The sequence below is a fragment of the Carassius carassius genome, chromosome 18, assembly GCF_963082965.1.
Source record: "Carassius carassius chromosome 18, fCarCar2.1, whole genome shotgun sequence".
Lineage (NCBI taxonomy): Eukaryota > Metazoa > Chordata > Actinopteri > Cypriniformes > Cyprinidae > Carassius > Carassius carassius.
The window spans coordinates 2466340-2489571 of NC_081772.1; the positions used below are offsets into that span (position 1 = coordinate 2466340).

The 23232-nt window shown below is 36.8% G+C and overlaps 1 protein-coding gene across 2 annotated transcripts in view; it reads right to left on the reverse strand.

The window, feature by feature from the left end:
- LOC132092097 (sodium/potassium/calcium exchanger 4-like) overlaps window positions 1-21509 on the reverse strand; it is a 44236-nt gene extending 22727 nt beyond the window's left edge. For both annotated transcript variants that reach the window (XM_059498175.1, XM_059498174.1), the window contains exons 1-2: window positions 20961-21509; window positions 11065-11178 (exon numbers count right to left, since the gene is read on the reverse strand). In XM_059498175.1, the coding sequence (XP_059354158.1) occupies window positions 11065-11178; window positions 20961-21255 (409 nt within the window). In that variant the 5' untranslated portion in view covers window positions 21256-21509. The remainder of the gene's footprint in view (window positions 1-11064; window positions 11179-20960) is intronic.
- Between the last annotated feature and the right edge of the window lie 1723 nt (window positions 21510-23232).

Below are 23232 nucleotides of genomic sequence, written 5' to 3' on the forward strand. Positions count from 1 at the left end.
TATTTTCAGTTGTTTCACACTTTTTTGTTATGTATATAATTCCATATATAATTCCACATGTGTTAATTCATAGTTTTGATGCCTTCAGTGTGAATCTACAATTTTCATAGTCATGAAAATAAAGAAAACTCTTTGAATGAGAAGGTGTGTCCAAACTTTTGGTCTGTACTGTATATATATATATATATATATATATATATATATATATATATATATATATATATATATATATATATATATATATATATATATATATATATATATATATATATATATATATATATATATATATATATATATATATTTACATATATGTTGTATAAAAATGAAATCTATGTTATCATGCTAAGGAGCTGACTGAAAGCTGGCGACTCCACAGTAGAGACAGGCTGCATGTTTTCAACAATGTTTCACCTGTATGAGAAAAACATACAGAGAATCACTTAAGACACTTTACTGTAGACCCATTCCACATAATAATATTAATTAAAACTGTATGTTAACACGTAGGAGCTTGCTGCATGAATCCGTGAGTAGGCTACAGTTTACAAATCCATGGGAACGGATTGCGAAAGTGTGCGCGCAGATTATGAATTCGTGGGTACAGATTCAAAAACCGAGGGTACGGTTTACAAAATCTGAGCACATGGATCAGAAATTCGTGGGCTAGGATAGGACATTCGAACCAGAAAGACACAGCTTACATTTGACTAAAAGGTTTTTGTCTTTATGCTCAACTAAAGTGAAATAATGAGCATATCACTTTGAGAAACTCGTGTTGCTCTCGTCTTGACTCGCCATGACTGCCGCACATACTTGAATAAACGGAGACACGCCCACAGTGCGTCTTCGTGTTTACAGTGGTTGGCATCCACCAATCCTACAATGCGTCGCTGCTGCAAACAGGTTAGGCTGCACTTCAGTCAAAATTCATTAATTTTTTAAAAAGTAACGGACAGTGTACCATATGTTAATGGTAACAGAGTTAATTTATTTAAAAAGTAATGGGTTACAGTATTAGTTACTGTCAAAAGTAACTGCGTTACTAATAACGCGTTACTGCCCAACACTGGACAACACTCTTAGAAAAAAGGATTCATTTGGGGTTCTATATAGAACCATAGGGTTCTTTACTCAACTCCAAAGAACTTTTTATCCTAAAAAGGTTCTATAATGACAAGAACCCTTTTGGCACAAAGGTTCTTTAGGCTATTATTCATTCATATATTACATTGGTGTTGTTAGCACAGTGGATAAGACATATGCCTTTGGTGTGAGAGACCTGGGTTCGAATCCACTGTGAGACACCAATGTGTCCCTGAGCAAGACACTTAACCCCTAGTCGCTCCAGAGGCGTGCGACCTCTGACATATATAGCAATTGTAAGTCGCTTTGGATAAAAGCGTAAAATAAATAAATAAATACATTATTCTGCAACATTTTGTATTTGTAATTAAATTATTGTTTGTACACAGTAAAAACGTTGGGTTGTTTTTTTTACCTAACTGTCAGTGCAAAAGTGGGACAAAAAGAAATCTGAGTGAATGTATGTGTAAATATTGGCGGACAGCTTACTGCAGAGCATATACTGTACAAGCATGCTATTATTAAAACAGCATGTGAAACAATGTAACAACTTCAGCAGACACATTCCAGTTATCATTTTGATTATTTATTATCTGATTTAATGCAAGATGTCTTTACACAAATGGTGTGCACTGGCAATTTTCAGGGATAACTGAACAAACACAGTTTTTCCGACATCTTTTGACTCAGATTGCGGCCTTTATTAATTGTCCAGTTGTTATTGCATTGCTATTGCACTGCATTTCTATAAAAAAAAATACAGTACATACCAAACAGTATGCAGAGTGCTTATTCAATGCTGAACATTTACATGCACATTAATGCAATTTGGTAAAGCTACTTGCATTGCATTAAAAGTATTTATGTATTTATTTTTATCAGTTTACGCATTTCTTGTTAAACAAACCCGTACCTTTTTGTTAGTATCATATATTTTATGAGCTACAGGAATAACAACAGTTTAATAGTAAATTAAATTACATTTTTAAAAAAATATAACAACAAACTGATCTGCTTTCATGTCAGTATATTGTAAAATTATATTATATTTTGTATTTTCAATATGTATTTAATTTATTGTATTTTATACAAAGGATAGCCTAAAAACTTGATTAAATGAGCCACTTGTTTGTTTGAAGCAACTGTAATAATATATATATATATATATATATATATATATATATATATATATATATATATATATAGAGGCCTATATATATGATATAATTTCAAACTAAAGGTACAAGATATGTAATGCATTAGAACAATAAATAATACAATGTATTAATAATTAATTTCGTAAAATTAAATACAAGTAAAATATAAATAACTATACAAATAAATACATAAAATGTAAATGTAAAATACATTTTTATAAATATAAAATAAATAAAAAAATACAATAAAATTATTAAATAATAAAATATAATAAAAAAATTGTTTAGACTTGATATTGTTTCAAGGTCAAGTTGAGTCCATTTCATTGTGGAACACAGTATTTTTCACCGTTTGCTCTAATGGTGTTCAGCACATTCTAGCAAATATTGCATGTACAGTAATTCCGGTATTCCATACAGAACATTCACCTACTGTGCACACCATACATAATGCAAAAAGTACTATGACAGCATGCTATTCCAACCACAGCTGACTTCCACAAGGCCTCAGATAACCCTTGTGCAGCAGGACATCATTAGAAATGCCAGAACATGCAAAAGCAGCCTGTCCTTCACCATGAGTCAACACTGTCTCTCCTAAGCGAGCTCTAAGAATAGTAGCATATAGATTCAACTCCTGGATAGGTGAAGGTGACTTTTATGCTCCATTTCAGGCAACGGATTCAATAAGCAGCCACTCGTCATGTATGCTCTTAGTTTAGCAGGGAACATATCAATATTTCTTGTCTGAAAATATGAACAAGGCTGGCGAAGGGATGCAATGATTAGAGCTTCATCAGACATGATCAATCTGTCTGATTTCACACTGACGATTTACATGCGCCTTTATAATGTGATTAAAGCAGTGCTGTTAAACCAGAGCTCATGTTAACTGAATACTGTGATTATGTTAATGTGATTAAACTCGTAATTAGAGTAACAATAATCACAGTGAAACCCAGACAGATGCACAGCAAGAAAACATGATAGAACAGAAACAGTACAGCTTCACATAAGGCATTGCGTAATGAAAAAAAAAAAGACACCTAGTTCTCTAGAACCTGTCAACATTTACCATTTATAACAAGCAAATAAAAGCAGCAGTTTAGCTGTGTTTGGTTGGGGTACAAAAGAGAAATGGTTGTTTACTGCCACACTTCTTACAAATAGTATGTAAATGGTATTGAACAGGTGCTCAAAATAGCATCCTACCATATTATTCTTACTCTTTCTGCAGTATATAATGCATATAAACTACTTCTGATCATCCCTGAGCCTCTTCCAACAACCAAGGATGCAAGTATTTGATCGAAAATACAGTAAAAACTGTAATATTTTGAAATACTGCAGAAACATTTCTAATTATTAACAATGTTGAAAACAGCATAGAAAGAATATTTTTGTGGAAACTGTGATACTTTTTCTTTTTCAGGATTCTTTGATTAACAAAAAGTTAAAAAGAAAAGCATTTATTTGAAATGTAAATCTTTTTGTAACATTATCAATGTCTTTACTGTCACTTTTGATCAATTTCACATGCACGTTCTGAATAAAAATAAAACATATTCATTTATTTATATATTTACTGTATGTTTTGTATATATCTACTTTGTTCTTCACCGTTTATGGGAAATAACATTTACATTTTCACCATGGCATACACTTTTTTTCTGTATACAGTATGTAGTATTAGTTAACACTGCACAATATACACAATTTCTTTAACATAGTAAGTGCATGTGTAGAAATTATGCAAAATTTAATTCAGAAAGTGTTATCTAATTTAATGTAAACACATTTTTTAGTATATGATCAAAGAGTTTCGACGGCATTTAAAAAATTAATAAAGAGAATAAAGCCTATATTTATTTGTCTAATATTTTGAGAATGAAGAAAATTACGAGAATAAAGTAGTAACTTTGTAAGATTAATTACTAATATTTTGAGAAAATAAAGTCAAAATGACCAAAACTAAGTCATAGCAATACGAGAATAAAGTCATAGAAATACAATAAAAACATTTCAAAAAATCTTTCAATGCTACAACTTTTTTCATAAATTTGACTTTATTCTTAAAATATGACTTTGTTCCCCTAATTTAATTTAATTGTATTTTTTTTACACAGCACTAAAATGCTGTCATGCTGTAGTAATTCAAGAAAAAGCTGTAGTATACTAATACTACAGGTTCATTCTTTACACTGGATTTGGAAGATAAAGTAAACAAATTGCATTGTGGGATACATTAGCATGCAATGCACAAATTTGTGCAATGTGCACAGCATACATATTTTATACAACAAGAATAGTTGAACACTGCAGTATGTGCAGTAATATGTGCAGTAGTTGCAGTATGTGAACTGGAACAGAGCAGATTAATTTTTGTGTTTCCACACATTACTTCATGAGAATGTCAGTCATGTGTGAGAGTCAACACGTCATGTTCTCCTGAGACACACACTCATCTGTGCTCATCATGAATTCTCTCACAATAGCTCAGTGTGGAGACTCACTGCTCCATTGTGTCGTGGTTAAACGGACGTTTGGCTGCAATGTTTTGGCTCGTCACATTTCTCCAGCTACCGATCATCGCAGACCATTAGCCAAGCATGAATCTCCCGTCTGAGTATGCAGGGAAGATCGCTTCAGCTTCCAATAATGTGAAGATAAGTGTAGTACACGAGAGCCAAAGATGTCAAGATTATCAGTAAAGAGGAACATGTACTTACACAAATCATTAGATATGAACGGACGGATGACCAATAGCATGCTTTCCTCCAATAATTGGTGGTTTGGGACATTTCAGTGTTGAACCTTGCTGTGTAACTCATCAGTGGGCTTGCAAGGGAAAGTCATAAGTCTGATTTCTATGGAAGCCTGTTTCCCTCACAGAATAAGAAATAATGGTAACTGCAACTCACAATTCAGACATTATGAGTCTATATCTCAATTCTGAGTTTATATCCCACAATTCTGCATTATTTCTTGCAGCTCTGAGTTTGTATCTGGCAATTCTGCATTTATATATCGCAATTCAAAGATTTTATTTTGCAACTGAGAGTTGATATATAATCTGTTTATTTCTTGCGATTCTGCTTTTACATGTCGCAATTCTGAGTTTATATCTCACTATTCAGTTTATTTCTTGCAATTCTGAGTTAATATCTAGCAATTCTACACGTATATGTCGCATATCTGTAATAGTTAATACCTCGCACTTGTGTGTTTATATAACATAATACTACATGGTGTCTCACAACACTCGGAATTCTGGGTATCTGGGAACATATTTTGTGTTTCACAGAACAAAAAATAAATAAGGTAACTGCAACATTTTATCTCACAAACACTGACTTTATTTCACAATTCTGCATTTATCTTTCACAATTCTGACTTTTTTTTTTTTTTGGTGAAAACAAGAAATTTGAAATCAAATCTCTTAAAATCTGGTTGATTTGAAGCATCATTCATGACAGATGAGTTACACACTAAACTTCAACCACTGAAGTTGAGTTGGATGGATATTGCTTGCCATCATGTTAGAATAATGCAATTAACCTCTTATCCTGTAATCTTTCAAATGTATTTGCGTGTTGCATAAGAGAGATCAGTAGATGGGACATCTGTTACAGACGCACGTTTGGACAGACACAAGCACTTTATAAAATCAAAAGGCAGAATTACATCTGGACAGATAATAAACTGATCTCACAGTGCTGGATGCTTAACAAATGTACTTACAAAACAACTGGAGCACAACAAGAACACACTTTTTAAACAAGCGTGAACACGAACATGTGCATGTGAGAAGTGAATGAGCAAGTGTCAAAAGTTATCTACACTCAAACACTGCCTCTGCACACTTGAAAGTATAAATTAAACATTAGTATGAAATATGAATAAGTATAAATTATTTTCAACATATAACACTTTCAGCACACTAAAAGCCTCTTCCAAGAAGTTTTGTCTCTAATTTAATCCCCAAATTTATCAGCTAAACTCACTAATGGACTCTTCCAGACCCATCCCAAGTGGAAATAAGATATAAATGCACATAATCTGTGTGCAGACTGAAATGACTGTGTCAGGGCGTCTGATCGGTGGGGGTTAAAGGACACACGCCTGGTGGACGCTGAGCTCAGAGTGATGACTGGAGATTTGTGATGCTGACTCACGGTGTCTCACATGAAGACTCAAAAACAGAAACACACACTCGTCTTGCCTCTGTCCCACTTCAGCACTGCCAAACGTGCTGGATCTGAACACAACTACCCTGCACTGACATCCATCCTCAGTGTCACAACAATCACCCTGCTTTCCTCAGCCAAAAAACGAAACAAAAAAGCCTATGATAACAACTATTTAAGCCAAAAAGCAGCTTGTTAAATTTTTTCCAAGTATCCTGACCAGAGACTTACATAACCCAGAGAGAACATCCCCCACAGAAACAAATTACAACCATTTCAACCCTGAATACTGTATACACAGACCTTTCTGCATACAGAACGAATAAAGACATATTACTCGGCTCCTATGTTGTATCACTTCATACACACTTTCTTCTTATGTACATGCACACAATTAAAAATTATATAATATATAAATACTATTTAACAAAATATACTGTGGCAAGCCTATTCTATTCTATTCTATTCTATTCTATTCTAGTTGTGTTTATAGCAATATACGACACACACATTATAAACGTTAAGGGAACATACAAACAAACATAACGGGAGTGTGTGTGTGTGTGTGTGTGTATATATATATACAGTATATATAAAACAATAATAATAACAATAATATATGATATATTAAGAATATATATAAATATGCATTCTGACTTATTTACACTGTTAAAGAGTTAGACTATCATACTAAACATGGAAAGTTTCAAAAAACGAGTTGGAGTATTTCTGTGCCAAATCCACTCCTTCAGGGTTCATGTAAGTCCCAGTGTTAAGGGAACAGTGGATGCAGTTTGTTTCTCTGTTTTTGTTTGTTTGTTCCTGGAATTTTGGTGACGAATGTTTTATAAACAAAACCAATAAAATGTAAGTCAATAAAGTTTTTGTTTTGTTTTATTTATGTCAATGTCACAGCTTGCAGACAATCGCTACGCAAAAGCATCACAAGCGCATTACTCTTTAGCGCCGCCCACAGCACGCCTATAGGAGCTCTAGCAGTCTTTTATAAATCTGATAAAACTAAAGACTCTTCAGAGATATTAAGGATGCAATTCTACTCTATAGGTAGGTACTCAAGATTGACATTTGCAACTTCAGAAAACACATGCAAATAGAAAAAGCACCAGCAAATCAAGAAAACATCTTCATCAGTTTGAACCAGGTGCTGCAAATGCAAACAATGCAAACAAATAAAGAAATGCGCTGCAAATGCTTACAACACAACCAAATAAAAATACATTTTATTAGCAGTGCATTTCTTTGTTTGGTTGTGTTGTGAGCATTTGCAGCGCATGTGTTGTCAAATTGATGAAGTTTTTTTTCTTAATTTGCAGGTGTTTTTTAGATTTGCAGCACGTTCAGCTCTCTCAGCCACAGTAGATATATGATTCTAACAAACTTTTCAAACATTTCAGTAATAATAAAGATTAAAGAGATATAAACTCGCAATTCCAAGAAAAAAAGTCAATAAAGTCACAATTACCTTTGACACAATGTTTTTTTTTTTGTGTGTGTGTGTGACGGAAACAGGCTTCCATACGAACGTTACAAAAAGTTTTGTAAAACTGACATTTAACTAACCATGCTAAGTGCAATGAAATACAATTTGCTCTGCAAGAGACAAACACTGACAGATTGCACCATGAAAATGACCATTACATTATTATATTATACCATATATATGTTTTACATTTGATCCTTTAGCAGACATTATAAATAATAGTTGAGACTGTGTATAATTCATACACTGCTCAAAACACCCTAGAAACATGCTAGCAGCAACATACGCAACCACAACAACAATGCTATCGTTTTAATGTGGGCAAATACCACACACAGGAATCCAGTAGATATTAAAGCTACAGTATATAGTCATATAGCTTACATAAAACAAGAAAATGAAGGTGACGAAGGGAAAGACAGGATGTGATCACTGTTTGCCTAACACGCTGAAGACGAAGAGAAGGAAAGAGTCAAGCGTAATCTTCAGAGATTACAACTTTCCCAATGTGTAATCTTGTCGACTGGCATGAGGTAACTCAGATTGATAAATTAAAGGGGTCACGTTTTCTTTATTTATCATTTTGTACTGTTCTCTGAGGGCTACTTATAATGTTAGCACAATTTTACATAAAAAAAGGCAAAGCGCTCTGTTTGGATAGACATGACGGATTGTAGACTCGTAAGTAAACGTCCACTGTTATGATTCATCCACTCTTTTCTTAATGTTGAGATCAGAAGGAAGGCAATGCAAAGACTCTGTTTTTCCACAGATTCTTATCTTTAAAGGATCTTTAACATTTGGTTTCTGTGTAGACCTGCATTTGTGCAAATGAGTGGGTGGAGCTTAAGGAAGAGATGTAGAATCTATGGGCGGGGCTTAAAAGGCAGTGATGTAGAAGCAGGCGTTGATCTTCTTCTGCGGAGGCGGGGTTTAGCCATACTCGCACAATGACCTCTTATAGGTCAAAAGATCAATTTTGATTTCTCAGTTCATGACCTCTTTAATGGCAAAAGGTGAGAAACACAAACTGAGAGATGCAGATGTGGAGGTGTGCCATCGCTGGAGTTTCACAGATAAGATTTTAACACAGTCATGTTGACTGAAAGGGAAAGTCCTTAGTGTATGGGATTTACTTAAAGTCAGATTTTCCTGTTTCCCTTCGATGAATGATCAAACACTCAGAAAAATCTTAAAAATGTGAGTTCATATATGTGAGCTAACCTGGAGCTCACATACATGAAACCTAAATCTTGAATAAAATATGGCTTTAGCTCTAATCTAAAACCAAGTGAGTTGCATTATTTTGATTGTTAATGCATCATGTTGTTATCTTAGCAACATCCTAATGCTCCAAACATCGCTGTCTCGCATGGATCATTCACTGTCTGATACATTTACCCAGTTAAGGAACAGTTATCTGCTCTTTACTAATGTTCTCGAAACATAATTATTTATTGCTCATGGAGCCTGCCTTATTTCTGGATGTTTTTAAACATTATAAATGTATATTTTGTAAATTAAAAATAACATTACAATACTGTTTGCATGTTGCCTTGATTTTCTTACAATAACAAAAAAAAAAGTTTTTTAATTAAAACATCTAAAAAAGTGACATCTTGAACAATCAGAAAACATTCAAAAATAACGTTTTCATAATGTAATTAAATGTTAGCAAAATGTTGTTCGAAAATATTTAGTTTGCTGGGAAAGTTATCAGGTCTTTCATAATTTTCTTAAAATGTTATCACAAAAGCTTTTCCTCATGGAATGTTTATTTCTGTAACATTTAAAAAAAAATTTTTTTTTTTACTACTACTTTTACTACATTCAAAAGTAATATTCAGTAATGTTCGCAAAATTATCATGTTTGGAATGTTTGGAATGTTCAGAAAACATTTAAAAGTAATGGTCCTTAAAAATGGAATGTTCCCCTAATGTTTAAATAACAAAAAAAGTTCAACATTTTCAAAACATTTAAAAAAAACTAGAAGTTTTTTATGTTCAGAGAACATTTAAAATTAACATTTTTGTAAATTTATGGGAACATGAGCAAAACTCTCTTTTTTTCAGCTGAGTATGCTTTTAATAAAAACCTTATTGTAAAGTGTTACCAATTAATTTAGCATAAAAACTTGTATAATGCTAAATTAATTGCTAACACTTTACAGTAAGTTTCATTAGTTAACTTCTTTAGTTAACATGAACTACGCATGAACAATACTTCTACAGTATTTATTAATCTTAGTAAATGTTAATTTAAACGTTTACTTATGCATTAATAAAATCAAACGTTGTGCTTGTTAACACTTGCTAATGCACTGTGAATTAACTTGAATATAAATTAACTAACATTAACTAATGGAAGTTTATTGTAATGTTACCATGTAACATATGAAGAAATATGTCATTTAAACTACTAACACATATGAAATGACTTAAAATCTCCAAAAAATCTGTTTGCTCCACAGTCATAAAAAGGAGCAACATCGAACACCTCAGTTCAGATTTTCTCTTTAAACTATGTCTGACTGAGACTCGAAACTCATAAAACCGAACAAACAGAACATCCACAGCTAAAAATAGACTTTTCATTTGCATTCGAGAGAGTTTAATGAGAACAACCGCAGTCAGAATAACAGCCGTAAGTCCGGGACAGATGAAGAACACTAGTGTCATTTAAACGCAGGCCTTTCTCTCCAGACCAAAGCTGATTAAAACTTCCACAAGTGAACAGAAAAGTCACATTAAACCTTCGCTTAAATCTCACTGGAGTTACAAAAAACAGCCTGGCATGGAGTTCAAATCTCCTCAAAGCTCTTAGAACATGCACTTCTGTGAGGTTTCCCATCTGCTGATTAACCAAAAACACTTGATAATTCCTCGTGGGTCATTAGTGGTGTCTCAATGAACCTAAATATAGTCCTCAGCGCTCTACTGCCACATCAGACCATGAGCACATCACAAGCCTCCAATATCATATTCAGATACTGTGGTATTCACTGCAAAAAAAAACATCATGGTGAATTCATTGTGTTGAAGTGTTTGTCCGGCCGGTTCATTTGTCTGCTGCGGATGGCTTTGCAAGCGATGCACAGAATGCACAGCATTTGTCGAGAGATGCTCATCTCACCTGGCTCTGTGCAGTTCTTCACCTCCGTCGCATTATCAGGCGCAGAGGACATCAGCCGTCGACCCCAGTGATCATGTGATTCCATATGCCACTCCTCCACAATCATACCATGACCTGCAAAAACCAAACACTGGTCAAATCACTAGACAATAAAGAAAGAAAGTCATGGGTTTGGAACATAAATGATGACAGAGTTATCAGAAATCAAATGAGTTAAACATCACTTTAAATATCTAATTTCAGACTATCATACTCAAAAATAAGCGATTATAAAATTTTAAATTTGTTAATAGCACAATGATTATTTTTATTCTATATTTTGGGGTTACACAGTCACAATAATCAACAATGATATGCATAATTATGATATTAAAACCTGCAGTATTTGGGGAATTCTTTGAGGATATTTTAATGTGGTAATAAATATAGTAAATTAATATCTTAAAATGAATAATTTTACATGCACTTAACATTAAATTGTATTTATATTATACATGGCCTTAAATTCACCTCATTTGAATACAAATATTAAATATTGTTAAATATCATTATTGAAATTAATTTATTGAATTAATATATCAAATGAATAACATTAACAATAAATATAATTCACATAATTGTAAATATTAACCATTAATTTAAAACCTTCAATTAAATAATTGCAGCTACATTATTAATTAAATGAAAATTTGTATTTGTACAGGCAAACATTACATATAATTCATATTATTTTAAATATAAACCATTAATAAATGAGTCGTAAATATTAATAAGTTAATGAAATGGAATAAATTACTAAATTAAATTATCAAAATTAAGACAATTTTAAATTGATGTCTTAAAAGGACATTAAACATTAAATATAAGCTATATTTAAATCTAACCATAAATGAATATAAACATTAAATATTATTTATTTCTGCTACCATCAGCATAGAATCAAACACTAATAAATTCAGCACTCAGACTACTTTATACAAGCCTAGAGTGCGGTTAAATCTCATTAGCATACAAAAAAATGTAAAAATAGAGCAATAAAGCAGACGACTTTAGACTTTATTGTGCTCTGCGTTAACGTAAATGAGTCTTTTTTTTAGTGACGCCTGAGCAGCGCTGGCAGTGTTTGCTCCACTGCAGGTGTTTCAAGGTATCTCAGGATGTCAATTAAAGTAAACCGGCCTAAATGCGGTCCAAACGACTGTCCTGAAATGCTGATGAGACTCTCACAGAGCACACGAGCAGCTCCAGGCCAGAGATATTTCTCAAAGAGCTTCAGAACAAGCGTGTAAATAAAAGGAAGAGATTCTCACTTTCCCTCAGTTGTTTCCTGAGTGTTTGGGAAATTACACTGAGATCACACTTGAAAGACTTTTTAGTCTATAATTAAGAAAGGACTGGGGAAGATAATATAATTAACATGGAAAACCAGGCAGAGAGGAGAGTAACAGTTATGCATTTCTTTTCTCCTGAAGCTACAGATGAAGAGGAGGAAAACAGGATTTGCCTGATTAGAAAGGGAGGGCTGAATATATTCCCTCCGTCTTTGATCTTTCTTTCCTAAACTCTTATGAGAAAAGCAATGAGTCTGACATCCACAACCCACCCAAACACATGTTTCAACTTCCTGTCATGAGCAGACGGTAGAGAAAGGATCCGTTTCTGATAACAGATTTGTTATTGTCTGGACACTATCAGTGCAGAATAATCTTTTAAGCTTCTTGTTTTTATTGTAATTAATGCTTTTGTAATCAATTCAGAAGGCTTGCATTTAATTTGAGAATTACATTTGGGTTTGAGATATGACAGCTCAAATCAAGCCGCTTGTTTTTAGCTTGTCTAGAAGATCAAACCTTTCACATGGTAGATGACAGACATGCAGAAAAATCCCGACTTGCTTTAGACTTGAAAGATTCAACAAATTTTGGATGCACATTTGGACATTTTTTATTAATTTTTATTTTTTAAATAAAGATGAATAAATCTTGCATGAAATCTGATAATGTGTGCATCTGTGAACAAATAACAGTACATGCTGTATGATGCAGTGTTATTTTAATATATGGCTGTAAAAATATTATTAGTAAGTAATTTCAACTTACGTTTTTACATTAGGCTACTTCAACTTATCAAAATAAGTTGAGCAATTTCAACTTTTTAAAAAATCATAAAATTAAACTGTTTTATAAATATATATATATATATATATATATATATATATATATATATATATATATATATATATATATATATATATATATATATATATTATACTTAAAAAAAAGTATTATTTTAGTTTATTTCAGTTAATGTTTATTGTATTTGAAGTAACACTTTTTTATGGTTTTAGTTTGCGTTAACCCTGGTTATGAAGACATTCATGTAAATATACATAGTGACAAACAGTTTAGCAAGCAGTCAAATTATTTGGATTTTACTGTATAAACAGTAATTGATAGTTTTGTTGCTTTCATTGTTACTTTTATATCATATATGATGTTAAAATCCAAATTAATGAAAAAAAAATTAATGATACATTTCAATCTCTTTTCTTGTCACAGTTGGCAAAGCGTGATCTCTGGGTTTTGCACTTTGTGGTGAAGTCTGTGTGTTTCGCGTCTGCACTGATTAGTTTGTGGGCGTCTCCGTTAATTGTCATCAGCAGCAGCTGTCACTCATTACACACTCCCTATATATATTGGCTTGTCTCACGTCTTGTGTTTGTGAGAACATTGTTTCATGTCTGATCTCTGTCTCTTGCTTCTGTGTTGTTTGCGATGGATGTCCGTGTCTTCCCCCGGAACCTCATCCACTCTCCGCACTTCCACAAAGCATCACGACTTACCTTCGGCTCGATTCCCCGCAGTTCCTGTGCCATCCTCTCCTGCTGCCTTCTCACCATCACCATCTGGATTCCTCACCGCCACACCGCCGTCTTGGATTGTCGTCTTCCCAGCATCGTGTTGTACCCTTGTTTGTCTGTTTCATATTCATTAAACTGTTTAACTCACACTTGTTTCCAGCTCCTCCTTCACCCAGTCGTCACAGAACGTTCTAACATCATGGAAGCAGCGAGCACCAACACTCTAACAGACTTTATGCACCACAGTGTTAAACGCATAGATCAGCAGCAGGAGAGCATCTCTAACACCGGACGCGCTATCCAAGCGCTGGTGGGACAGGTGTCCGAGCTCACCCAGCAGATCCATCAGCTCACTTCTCCCACTGCGCCCATCGCACCGCCTGCGCCGCCCGTCCCCCGACTTCCGGCGCCAGAAAACTACTCCGATGAGCCAGCTTTCTGCAGAACTTTTCTAAATAAATGTTCCATGCACTTTGCCTTGCAGCCCAGCACCTTTGCCACCGAGGAATCTAAAGTGGTGTTCACGCTCACTCTACTGTCGGGCAAGGCCGCCCTATGGGGGACGGCGGTGTGGGAAAATCAACATCCGTGTTGCGCCTCGTTCCACTCCCTCTCGGAGGAAATGAGGAGGGTATTCGATCGAGCCGCGGCCGGTAGGGAAGCCGCTCAACAGCTCTCAGACTTACATCAGCGAACCTCTTCAGTCACGGATTACTCCATTCAGTTCCGCACCCTGGCAGCCGCGTGCCAGTGGAACGAGGCGGCGCAGTGGGATCGATTCCTGCATGGGCTGGCCGACCGTGTTCAAAAGGAGATCTACCTCCTCGAGCTGCCCCCCACACTAAGTCTTATTGACTTAGCCTTACGAGTTGATGCCCGGATTAATCGCCTGGGTCGTCAGACCAGTCCTAACGCCATACCATCTCTCCGGGCAGGGGGCACTCGAGTCGAGAGAATGCGGTCGGTCCCGTCGACGACCACGAACCCATGCAGGTGGGTAGAGCTCGGCTGTCCCGAAGGGAGAGAGAACGGCAGAGGTCCCAAGGACTATGCCTGTACTGTGGAGGCTCAGGACATACCATCTTCACCTGCTCGGTAAAAGAGCCAGCCCGGTAGAAAACTTGAGGCTACTATCGGGTGGGATCTCCGCTGGGAAGTCCTCAACAACATCATCGACTCTCCTTCCGGTGAAACTGCGGTGGGAGAATCACACTCACGACTGTCACGCCCTTCTGGACTCCGGAGCCGAAGGTAATTTCATCGACTCACTCCTTCCATGTCACCTGAACATTCCTGTCCTGCCTGTGTCTCTTCCCATCCATGTCACCGCACTCAACGGCCAGGAACCAACACAGGTTCCAACACAGTCACATTGTGGAGTGAAAGTTGTCATGAGTCTTGTCTGGTTTCTACTTGTCCTGTTGTCCCTGTTTCTGTCTTTCAGAAGGAGAACATGGTTTTGCCAAACGTGCCCGCAGAGTATCTGGACCTGAAGGAGGTGTTCAGTAAGTCCCGTGCTGCTTCTCTTCCTCCGCATCGTCCCTACGACTGTGCCATAGATTTAGTGCCAGGTAAGTCTCCGCCTAAAGGCAAGTTATACTCTCCTTCTATTCCTGAGAGGGAGGCCATGGAGAAATACATTTCTGATTCCTTAGCATCTGGGTTCATCCGTCCTTCCTCTTCTCCAGCGGGGGCGGGATTCTTTTTTTGTGGGTAAGAAGGATGGTTCTCTGCGACCTTGTATTGATTACCGAGAGCTGAACAACATTACGATAAAGAACACTTATCCGTTACTACTCATGTCTTCAGCTTTCGAGAGGTTACAGGGAGCATTTGTATTCACAAAATTGGATTTACGTAATGCTTATCATTTGGTCCGCATCAGGAAGGGGGATGAATGGAAAACCGCCTTTAATACCCCCAGAGGGCACTTTGAATACTTGGTGATGCCGTTTGGGCTTTCCAACTCGCCAGGAGTTTTCCAAGCACTCGTTAATGACGTGTTGAGAGATATGGTAGATCAGTTTATATATGTTTACCTGGATGACATACTGATTTTTTTCTTCATCTCTCCAGGAACACATTCAACACGTCAGACGAGTGCTCCAGAGGTTACTTGAGAATGGGCTTTTTGTCAAGGCGGAGAAATGTGTATTCCATGCACAGTCTGTTCCCTTCCTTGGGTATATCGTCTTGTCCGAGGGAATACGTATGGACCCTGACAAAGTTAAGGCTGTGATAGATTGGCCATCTCTAGATTCCCGTAAGGCCCTACATCGGTTTCTGGGGTTCGCCAATTTCTATTGGCGTTTCATACGCAATGTCAGTCAACTAGCCTCACCTCTGACAGCCTTGACCTCTACCAGTACTCCGTTTAGGTGGTTGGACGCAGCTGAGACTGCATTCACTAACCTCAAAAGCTGCTTCGTTTCGGCTCCCATCCTTGTGGCCCCTGATCCCACATGGCAGTTCGTGGTGGAGGTCGACGCGTCAGAGGTGGGGGTAGGAGCAGTGTTGTCCCAACGTGCTGTCTCGGACGATAAGGTACATCCTTGCGAGTTTTTTTTCCCATCCATTATCTCCTGCAGAACGCAATTATGACATTGGTAACAGAGTTGTTGGCAGTCAAATTAGCTTTAGAGGAGTGGCGTCACTGGTTGGGAGGCTCAGGGGTACCTTTCATTGTTTGGACCGATCATAAGAATTTAGAATACATTAGAACTGCCAAATGACTCAATTCCAGGCAGGCTCGGTGGGCACTTTTTTTCGGTCGCTTTGATTTTACTTTATCGTACCGCCCGGGTTCCAAAAATGTCAAACCCGATTCTTTATCACGTCTTTTTGATCCCTCCGCCCGCCCGGTGACTCCCGAGTGTATTTTACCTGAGAAATTAGTGGTCTCAGCACTCGTATGGGAGGTCGAGTCGAAGGTCAAGACGGCCTTACAAGGGGTAACGCCTCTGCCCGGTTGTCCACCGAACCGTTTATTTCTGCCGGAGGGGTTAAGGTCCGAAGTCGTCCAGTGGGGTCACTGCTCTAACGTGGCTTGTCACCCAGGGATAAGTCGAACTAATGGGTTGGTTAAACAACAATTCTGGTGGCCACGTATGGCTCGTGACGTCCGCGATTTTGTTTTGGCTTGCTCAGTTTGCGCCAGTGGGAATTCATCTCCTTCAACCGCTGTCTGTCCCTTCGAGACCCTGGTCCCACATCGCACTAGATTTTGTTACCGCCCTCTCGCCCTCTAATGGCATGACGGTCGTTTTGACCGTAGTGGACCGATTCTCGAAGGCGGCACATTTCATTCCCTTGCCCAAATTACCGACAGCCAAGGAAACAGCGGTCACTGTCCTAGATCACGTCTTTCGGCTTCATGGCCTCCCGGTAGACGTGGTTTCTGACAGGGGATCTCAATTTATATCCAAATTTTGGAAAGAGTTTTGTAAATTGCTAGGAGCGTCAGTTAGCTTGTCTTCGGGTTATCATCCCCAAAGTAACGGACCGTCTGAGCGAGCCAACCAAGATTTAGAGAAGACGTTGCGATGTTTGGTCTCCATGAATCCTTCTTCCTGGAGTCAACAACTCTCTATGGTGGAGTACGCTCACAATTCGTTACCAGTGTCAGCTATGGGCCTTTCTCCGTTCCAGTGCAGTTTAGGTTACCAGCCACCAGTTTTTCCCAGTCTGGAATCTGAAGTCGCGGTCCCCTCCGCTCACGCGTTTGTCCAGAGGTGCCACCGCACCTGGACCAGAGCCCGCAAGACTCTGCTCCGGATGAGGGAGCGCACTAAGGCCAAGGCCGATCGCCACTGGTCAAAGCCTCCTGTTTACGTCGTGGGTCAAAAGGTGTGGCTTTCTACCAGTAACATTCCTCTGCGTTCCGTATCTAATAAATTAGCTCCCAAATTTATTGGACCGTTTACTATCACCAAGATCATTAGTCCGGTGACAGTCCGCCTCAAACTACCTCCAGCGTACAGGAGGATACACCCCGCCTTTCATGTGTCCAAAATTAAACGCGTGTTTTATGCAAGTATTTATCCGCCTACTCCGGTTCCCCCGCCGCCGCGTCTCGTAGATGGGGAACAGACTTATTCAGTTAATCGTATTCTGGACTCGAGACGGAGGGGACGAGGATTCCAGTACCTGGTGGACTGGGAAGGTTACGGTCCGGAGGAGAGGAGTTGGGTACCTGCTAGGGACATATTGGATCACTCCCTTATTGATGATTACAATCAGCAGGTAGGCCCTTCTGGGAACTCCAAGAGGAGTTCTTATTGGTGGGGGGGAGGGGGTGGTACTGTCACGGTTGGTAAACCGTGATCTCTGGGTTTTGCACTTTGTGGTGAAGTCTGTGTGTTTCGCGTCTGCACTGATTAGTTTGTGGGCGTCTCCGTTAATTGTCATCAGCAGCAGCTGTGACTCATTACACACTCCCTATATATTGGCTTGTCTCACGTCTTGTGTTTGTGAGAATGTTGTTTCATGTCTGATCTCTGTCTCTTGCTTCTGTGTTGTTTGCGTTGGATGTCCGTGTCTTCCCCCGGAACCTCATCCACTCTCCGCACTTCCACAAAGCATCACGACTTACCTTCGGCTCTATTCCCCGCAGTTCCTGTGCCAATCCTCTCCTGCTGCTTTCTCACCGTCACCATCTGGATTCCTCACCGCCACACCGCCGTCTTGGATTGTCGTCTTCCCAGCATCGTGTTGTACCCTTGTTTGTCTGTTTCATATTCATTAAAATGTTTAAATCGCACTTGTTTCCAGCTCCTCCTTCACCCAGTTGTCACATTTCTGTCCTGACATACAGTATACACGGAAAAAAGTGCAAAATATTTCTATAAAATATTTCTATTTTTTTCATCTTTCATCTTCATCATTTATTCAGTGCAATTTTTTGCTAAATTTACTAGCAATTTCTGTGAAATTTTTTTTTTTTTTCGTTATCTGTGACTTTGCATTTTTGTCAATTTTTAAAACAGTTTAAAATATCTCAGTTTGAATTATTTTACTACACCAGGTTAAACTGATTTAAAAAAAAGTCTCAGCAGCTAGCTGACCTAAAAAGTTTTAGCATTTCATTGGATTTCAGTTAACAAATTATGTAAATTGTGTGTGTTTCTGTTTTAGATTTAGTTAACAATATACACTTGTAAATGCTTGCTGTTTCCTCTTTGCTCTAAAAAAAATATAAATTGGACAAATTCCTATGAAAATTTGTATTAATGTAATAAGGTATTAGGCTAAATAAAATCAAATAAAGCTATTATGACCTTTAATCGTTTAAATCTTTCTTTTAAATCATATGGGGGATAATCTACTCTATTCTATGTGTGCATGTAAGATGCATGACATGACAGTTACACACATAAAGCATCATGAGCTTTTGATCAGTTCAGTCATATGCATGTGCTGTTCAGTTCATATCATGATCTGAGCTCAATGTTTCACGATAGCCGAGGAATGTGACTCTCATTTGCCCCAAAGGCATCAGGCGGCACACTTCACACACATGCCTGACCATAAAAGACAAATCACCAAAGTGCATTAAAATCTGCATATGAGACAGAGCATCGACACACACACAACCTTGTGAGCTGACTACCTACACATCTGATGTGCACACATGCAGTCTAGAAAGGCAGCTCACTAGGTTTGAAGACACAGCCCTAGTGAAGCCACCTGTATCTAGATGCCTCTGCCTCTATTATAGCTCATAGCACACAAATGTGAATACATATCCAGAAATGTGGAGGGCAAACATTTATGATTATGATTCATATAAAGCACAAACAGGATAATGCCACTAATGAATCTTATAGAACTGATTTTATGTAGACCATTGACCCTGAAATATACACAACTGTTCATATGTCTACACAATGATGCACATATTTAAAGACAGCTATTTGTGTATAATGTCATGCCAAAAATCTATTGAAGTATGTGTGCAAGATGAAATTTATAACATAATTTGGAAATAATGGGATCAAATCATTTTAGATATTTTCAGTATAAACTCAAATAAAATGAAATATATTAACAATAATATTATATAAATATTCTTAATATATGAATTATAAATAATATTATGTTTAATTAATATATTAAAATATGTTTATATTTTAGATTAAGTAATAACTTGTTTTTTTATAGTTCATTCTTAGAGTTCGAGGTCACTGATCTCATTAATTATACTAATTTATAAATTAAATTAGTAATGCTGTATTTAAGATGGACAAAAAAAATAGGAATATGTTTATCGACAAACACTTTTAAGATAAATATAGAATTGCATTAATAGTTTAATTTAAAATGAATATTAAAAAGGGAAAGTATCCCAGTGCTGGCTCTATGAATTATATAATTTAAGTTAGTACTGTAAAGGATGTGTGTAAGAGGGACAAACAAAGGGAACAAAACAGGAATATATTTATTGACTAACACTCTTAAGATAAATATATAATTGCAGTTCAGTTTAATTTCAAATAAATTTCAGTGCAATTAAGGAAAATATTTAAAAAAGAGAATTCAAAAATTCCATTACTGGTTTTAATGATGATATAAATTCAGTATACTGTAAAAGATGTATGCATTGTAAGATGGACAAAAAAGAAAAGAAAAAAAGAATATGTTTATTGTTAAGATAGCAATAGAACTGCATTAAAAGTTTAATTTATAATGAACATAAAAAAAATGGAATTTAAGAATCTAATTTCTGGCTCTAATTTACTACAGAAATTCCACTGTCAAAGGTTTTTTTTTGTTTTTGGTTTTTTTGGCTAAACTGTCAATCAAAAGCTATTTTTTACACTGAACACTTCTAATACGCTAACATTCCCATTGATGAATCTCACAATCTCACTTTCTGTTATTTGCATGAACTGTCCATTTCTTTTACTAATTTAAGGTCCATGTCACCTGGAAAGTCAAATTCCCTCCTCTACCTGTCCGCTGTGATGACGATCGCCGCTCTGTCTGGGACATACATGTCTTTGACAGACACCCAGAAGCCGGTTCTGCTCGGACTCACCTGTCCTGGTCAGGATGCTCGACATGCTCCACGCCACGAGCAGAACACTGCAGACCAAACACACCTGCGCCAGCAGCATCTCCCTCCTCTTACGCACTTTGAACATCTTGGCGATGATGGATTTCTTGGAGACCGTCGTCATGGTGCGGTCCTGATGCTGCTCCTGATCCGCGCTGGTCATCGTCGCGGCTTCAAAGAGCGATGCGCAAGCGGAGAGAGAGCACGATCGGAGGTCTGGATCCAGATACAGCAGCGCAGAATCCCAGCCTTCACCGTCCCAGATCCCTGCTCTCATCAGATTCCTCCCCGCCGCATTGCAACAACACTGGAAACGTTAAATTCCCGCATGCACGCATCCTGCGGCGCCGCATGCGTCTACCGTGAAGCGCGCGCGTGCGAATAACATCGGTCTCAGGTGATGTCCTTCGGTCCCTCTGCTTGCGAAAGCATTCCCGCTCTTCCCATCTGGATCGTCGGGAACTTTGCGCTCCTGTGATGTCCACCGGAGACACGTGACGTTCTGCGATCCGGTGCTTTCACGGCGATCCCGCTGAATATGCATATAGGCTACATGCAAATTATTATTATAGAAATCTGATTAGAAAGTTCCAAATATGTTTATAATACTAATTCAAAGTTGTTCGTTTTGTGTTTAATATTCCTGAATATATAGTTACAAAAGTAAAGTATAATTTACAAAAGAACAGTAAAGCCACACATATAATAGCTTTGAAAAATAATACATTTATAAATACGTCCTAAAATATACAGTAATATAGTACAGTATAATAATAATAATCTAATACAGTAAAACATATACACATTTCTGTATGAAAATTTACTAATAACACTGCCATTCAAAGATTTTTTTTATTATTATTTTATTTCTTTTAAGAAATTGATACTTTTATTTAGCAAGATCACATTAAATTATTCAAAAGTGACATTAAAGACATTTATGCTATAAAATAATTATATTTCAAATAAGGTCTTATTGTTCTAAATTTTCATTGTCATCTTTCTATTTATCAAAGAATCTTGAAAAAATGTATCATGGTTTTCCCAAAATATGTAGCAGCACAAAGGTTTTTAACACTGATGAAAATAATAATAATAATTGTGTTTCTTGTGCAGCAAATCAGTATATCAGAATGATTTCTGAAGATCATGTGACACTGAAGACTGGAGGAATGATGCTGAAAATACAGCTGTGCATCACAGAAATAATATACATTTTAAAACCTTTATTTTAAATTGAAATATTATTTTACAATTTTACTGTTTTTTACTGTATTTTTTATGCAATGTATGTAAATGTAAGCAGAAGAGACTTTTAAAAATATTACAAAATCTTACAGAAACTTCTGAATGGTAGTAAAGCTCATACATCTAAAAGGAATAGCATTGGTCAAATATGCACAAATCGTTACGTTAGACAGTGTGAGTGTGTCACGAGAAGGTCAGATATGAAAGTGTGTGTGTGTGTGTGTCTGTGTGTGCGTGAGTAGCATGTGTGTGACTTGCTGTGTTAATTAATCTACATTAATAGTGCATCATTCCCACTGTCAACACATGTCTCTTCTATATGCTATTTATGAGCCTATAAATTAAACAGCACTGTCATTTTGTGCAACTCAGATTTACCTATAGATATATAAATTGCTAATGAATCTAAATCCTAATAGAAAATAGTTGTCTTTTTAAACTGATTAGAGAAAAGGGGGGGGGGGGTATCAACATAAACATTTCATAAACCACACACACACACATACAGTACAGTACAGACCAAAAGTGTGAATCTACAATTTTCATAGTCATGAAAATAAAGAAAACTCTTTGAATGAGAAGGTGTGTCCAAACTTTTGGTCTGTACTGTATATACAGTATATCAGTGTCCTAGTCCCAGGTCTGCTGTCCTTTGCTGTCATAGTCTTGTTCAGCACACAGAATCCACTCCTATTAACCAGCTTTAATAATGCCAGAATTTGCCTAAATTAGCCTGATTCATTGTTGAATTATATTTGCTCACCGTTTTCAATTAAATGCTGGTCAATTGTGGAAACTTTTAATTCTCCCATGCAATACAATTATAAAGCATACAGATACAGAGGAACGTGAGATGTGACCTCCAGAGAATGATGATTTACAAGAGGTAAAAACACCTGGACACATCAGCATCATTCTGCTCAAGATCACACAGGTGTCCTGTAGCAGAGAATCACATTAACCACAAACATCCATAATCCTGACTCCACATGTTAAACATTACCCC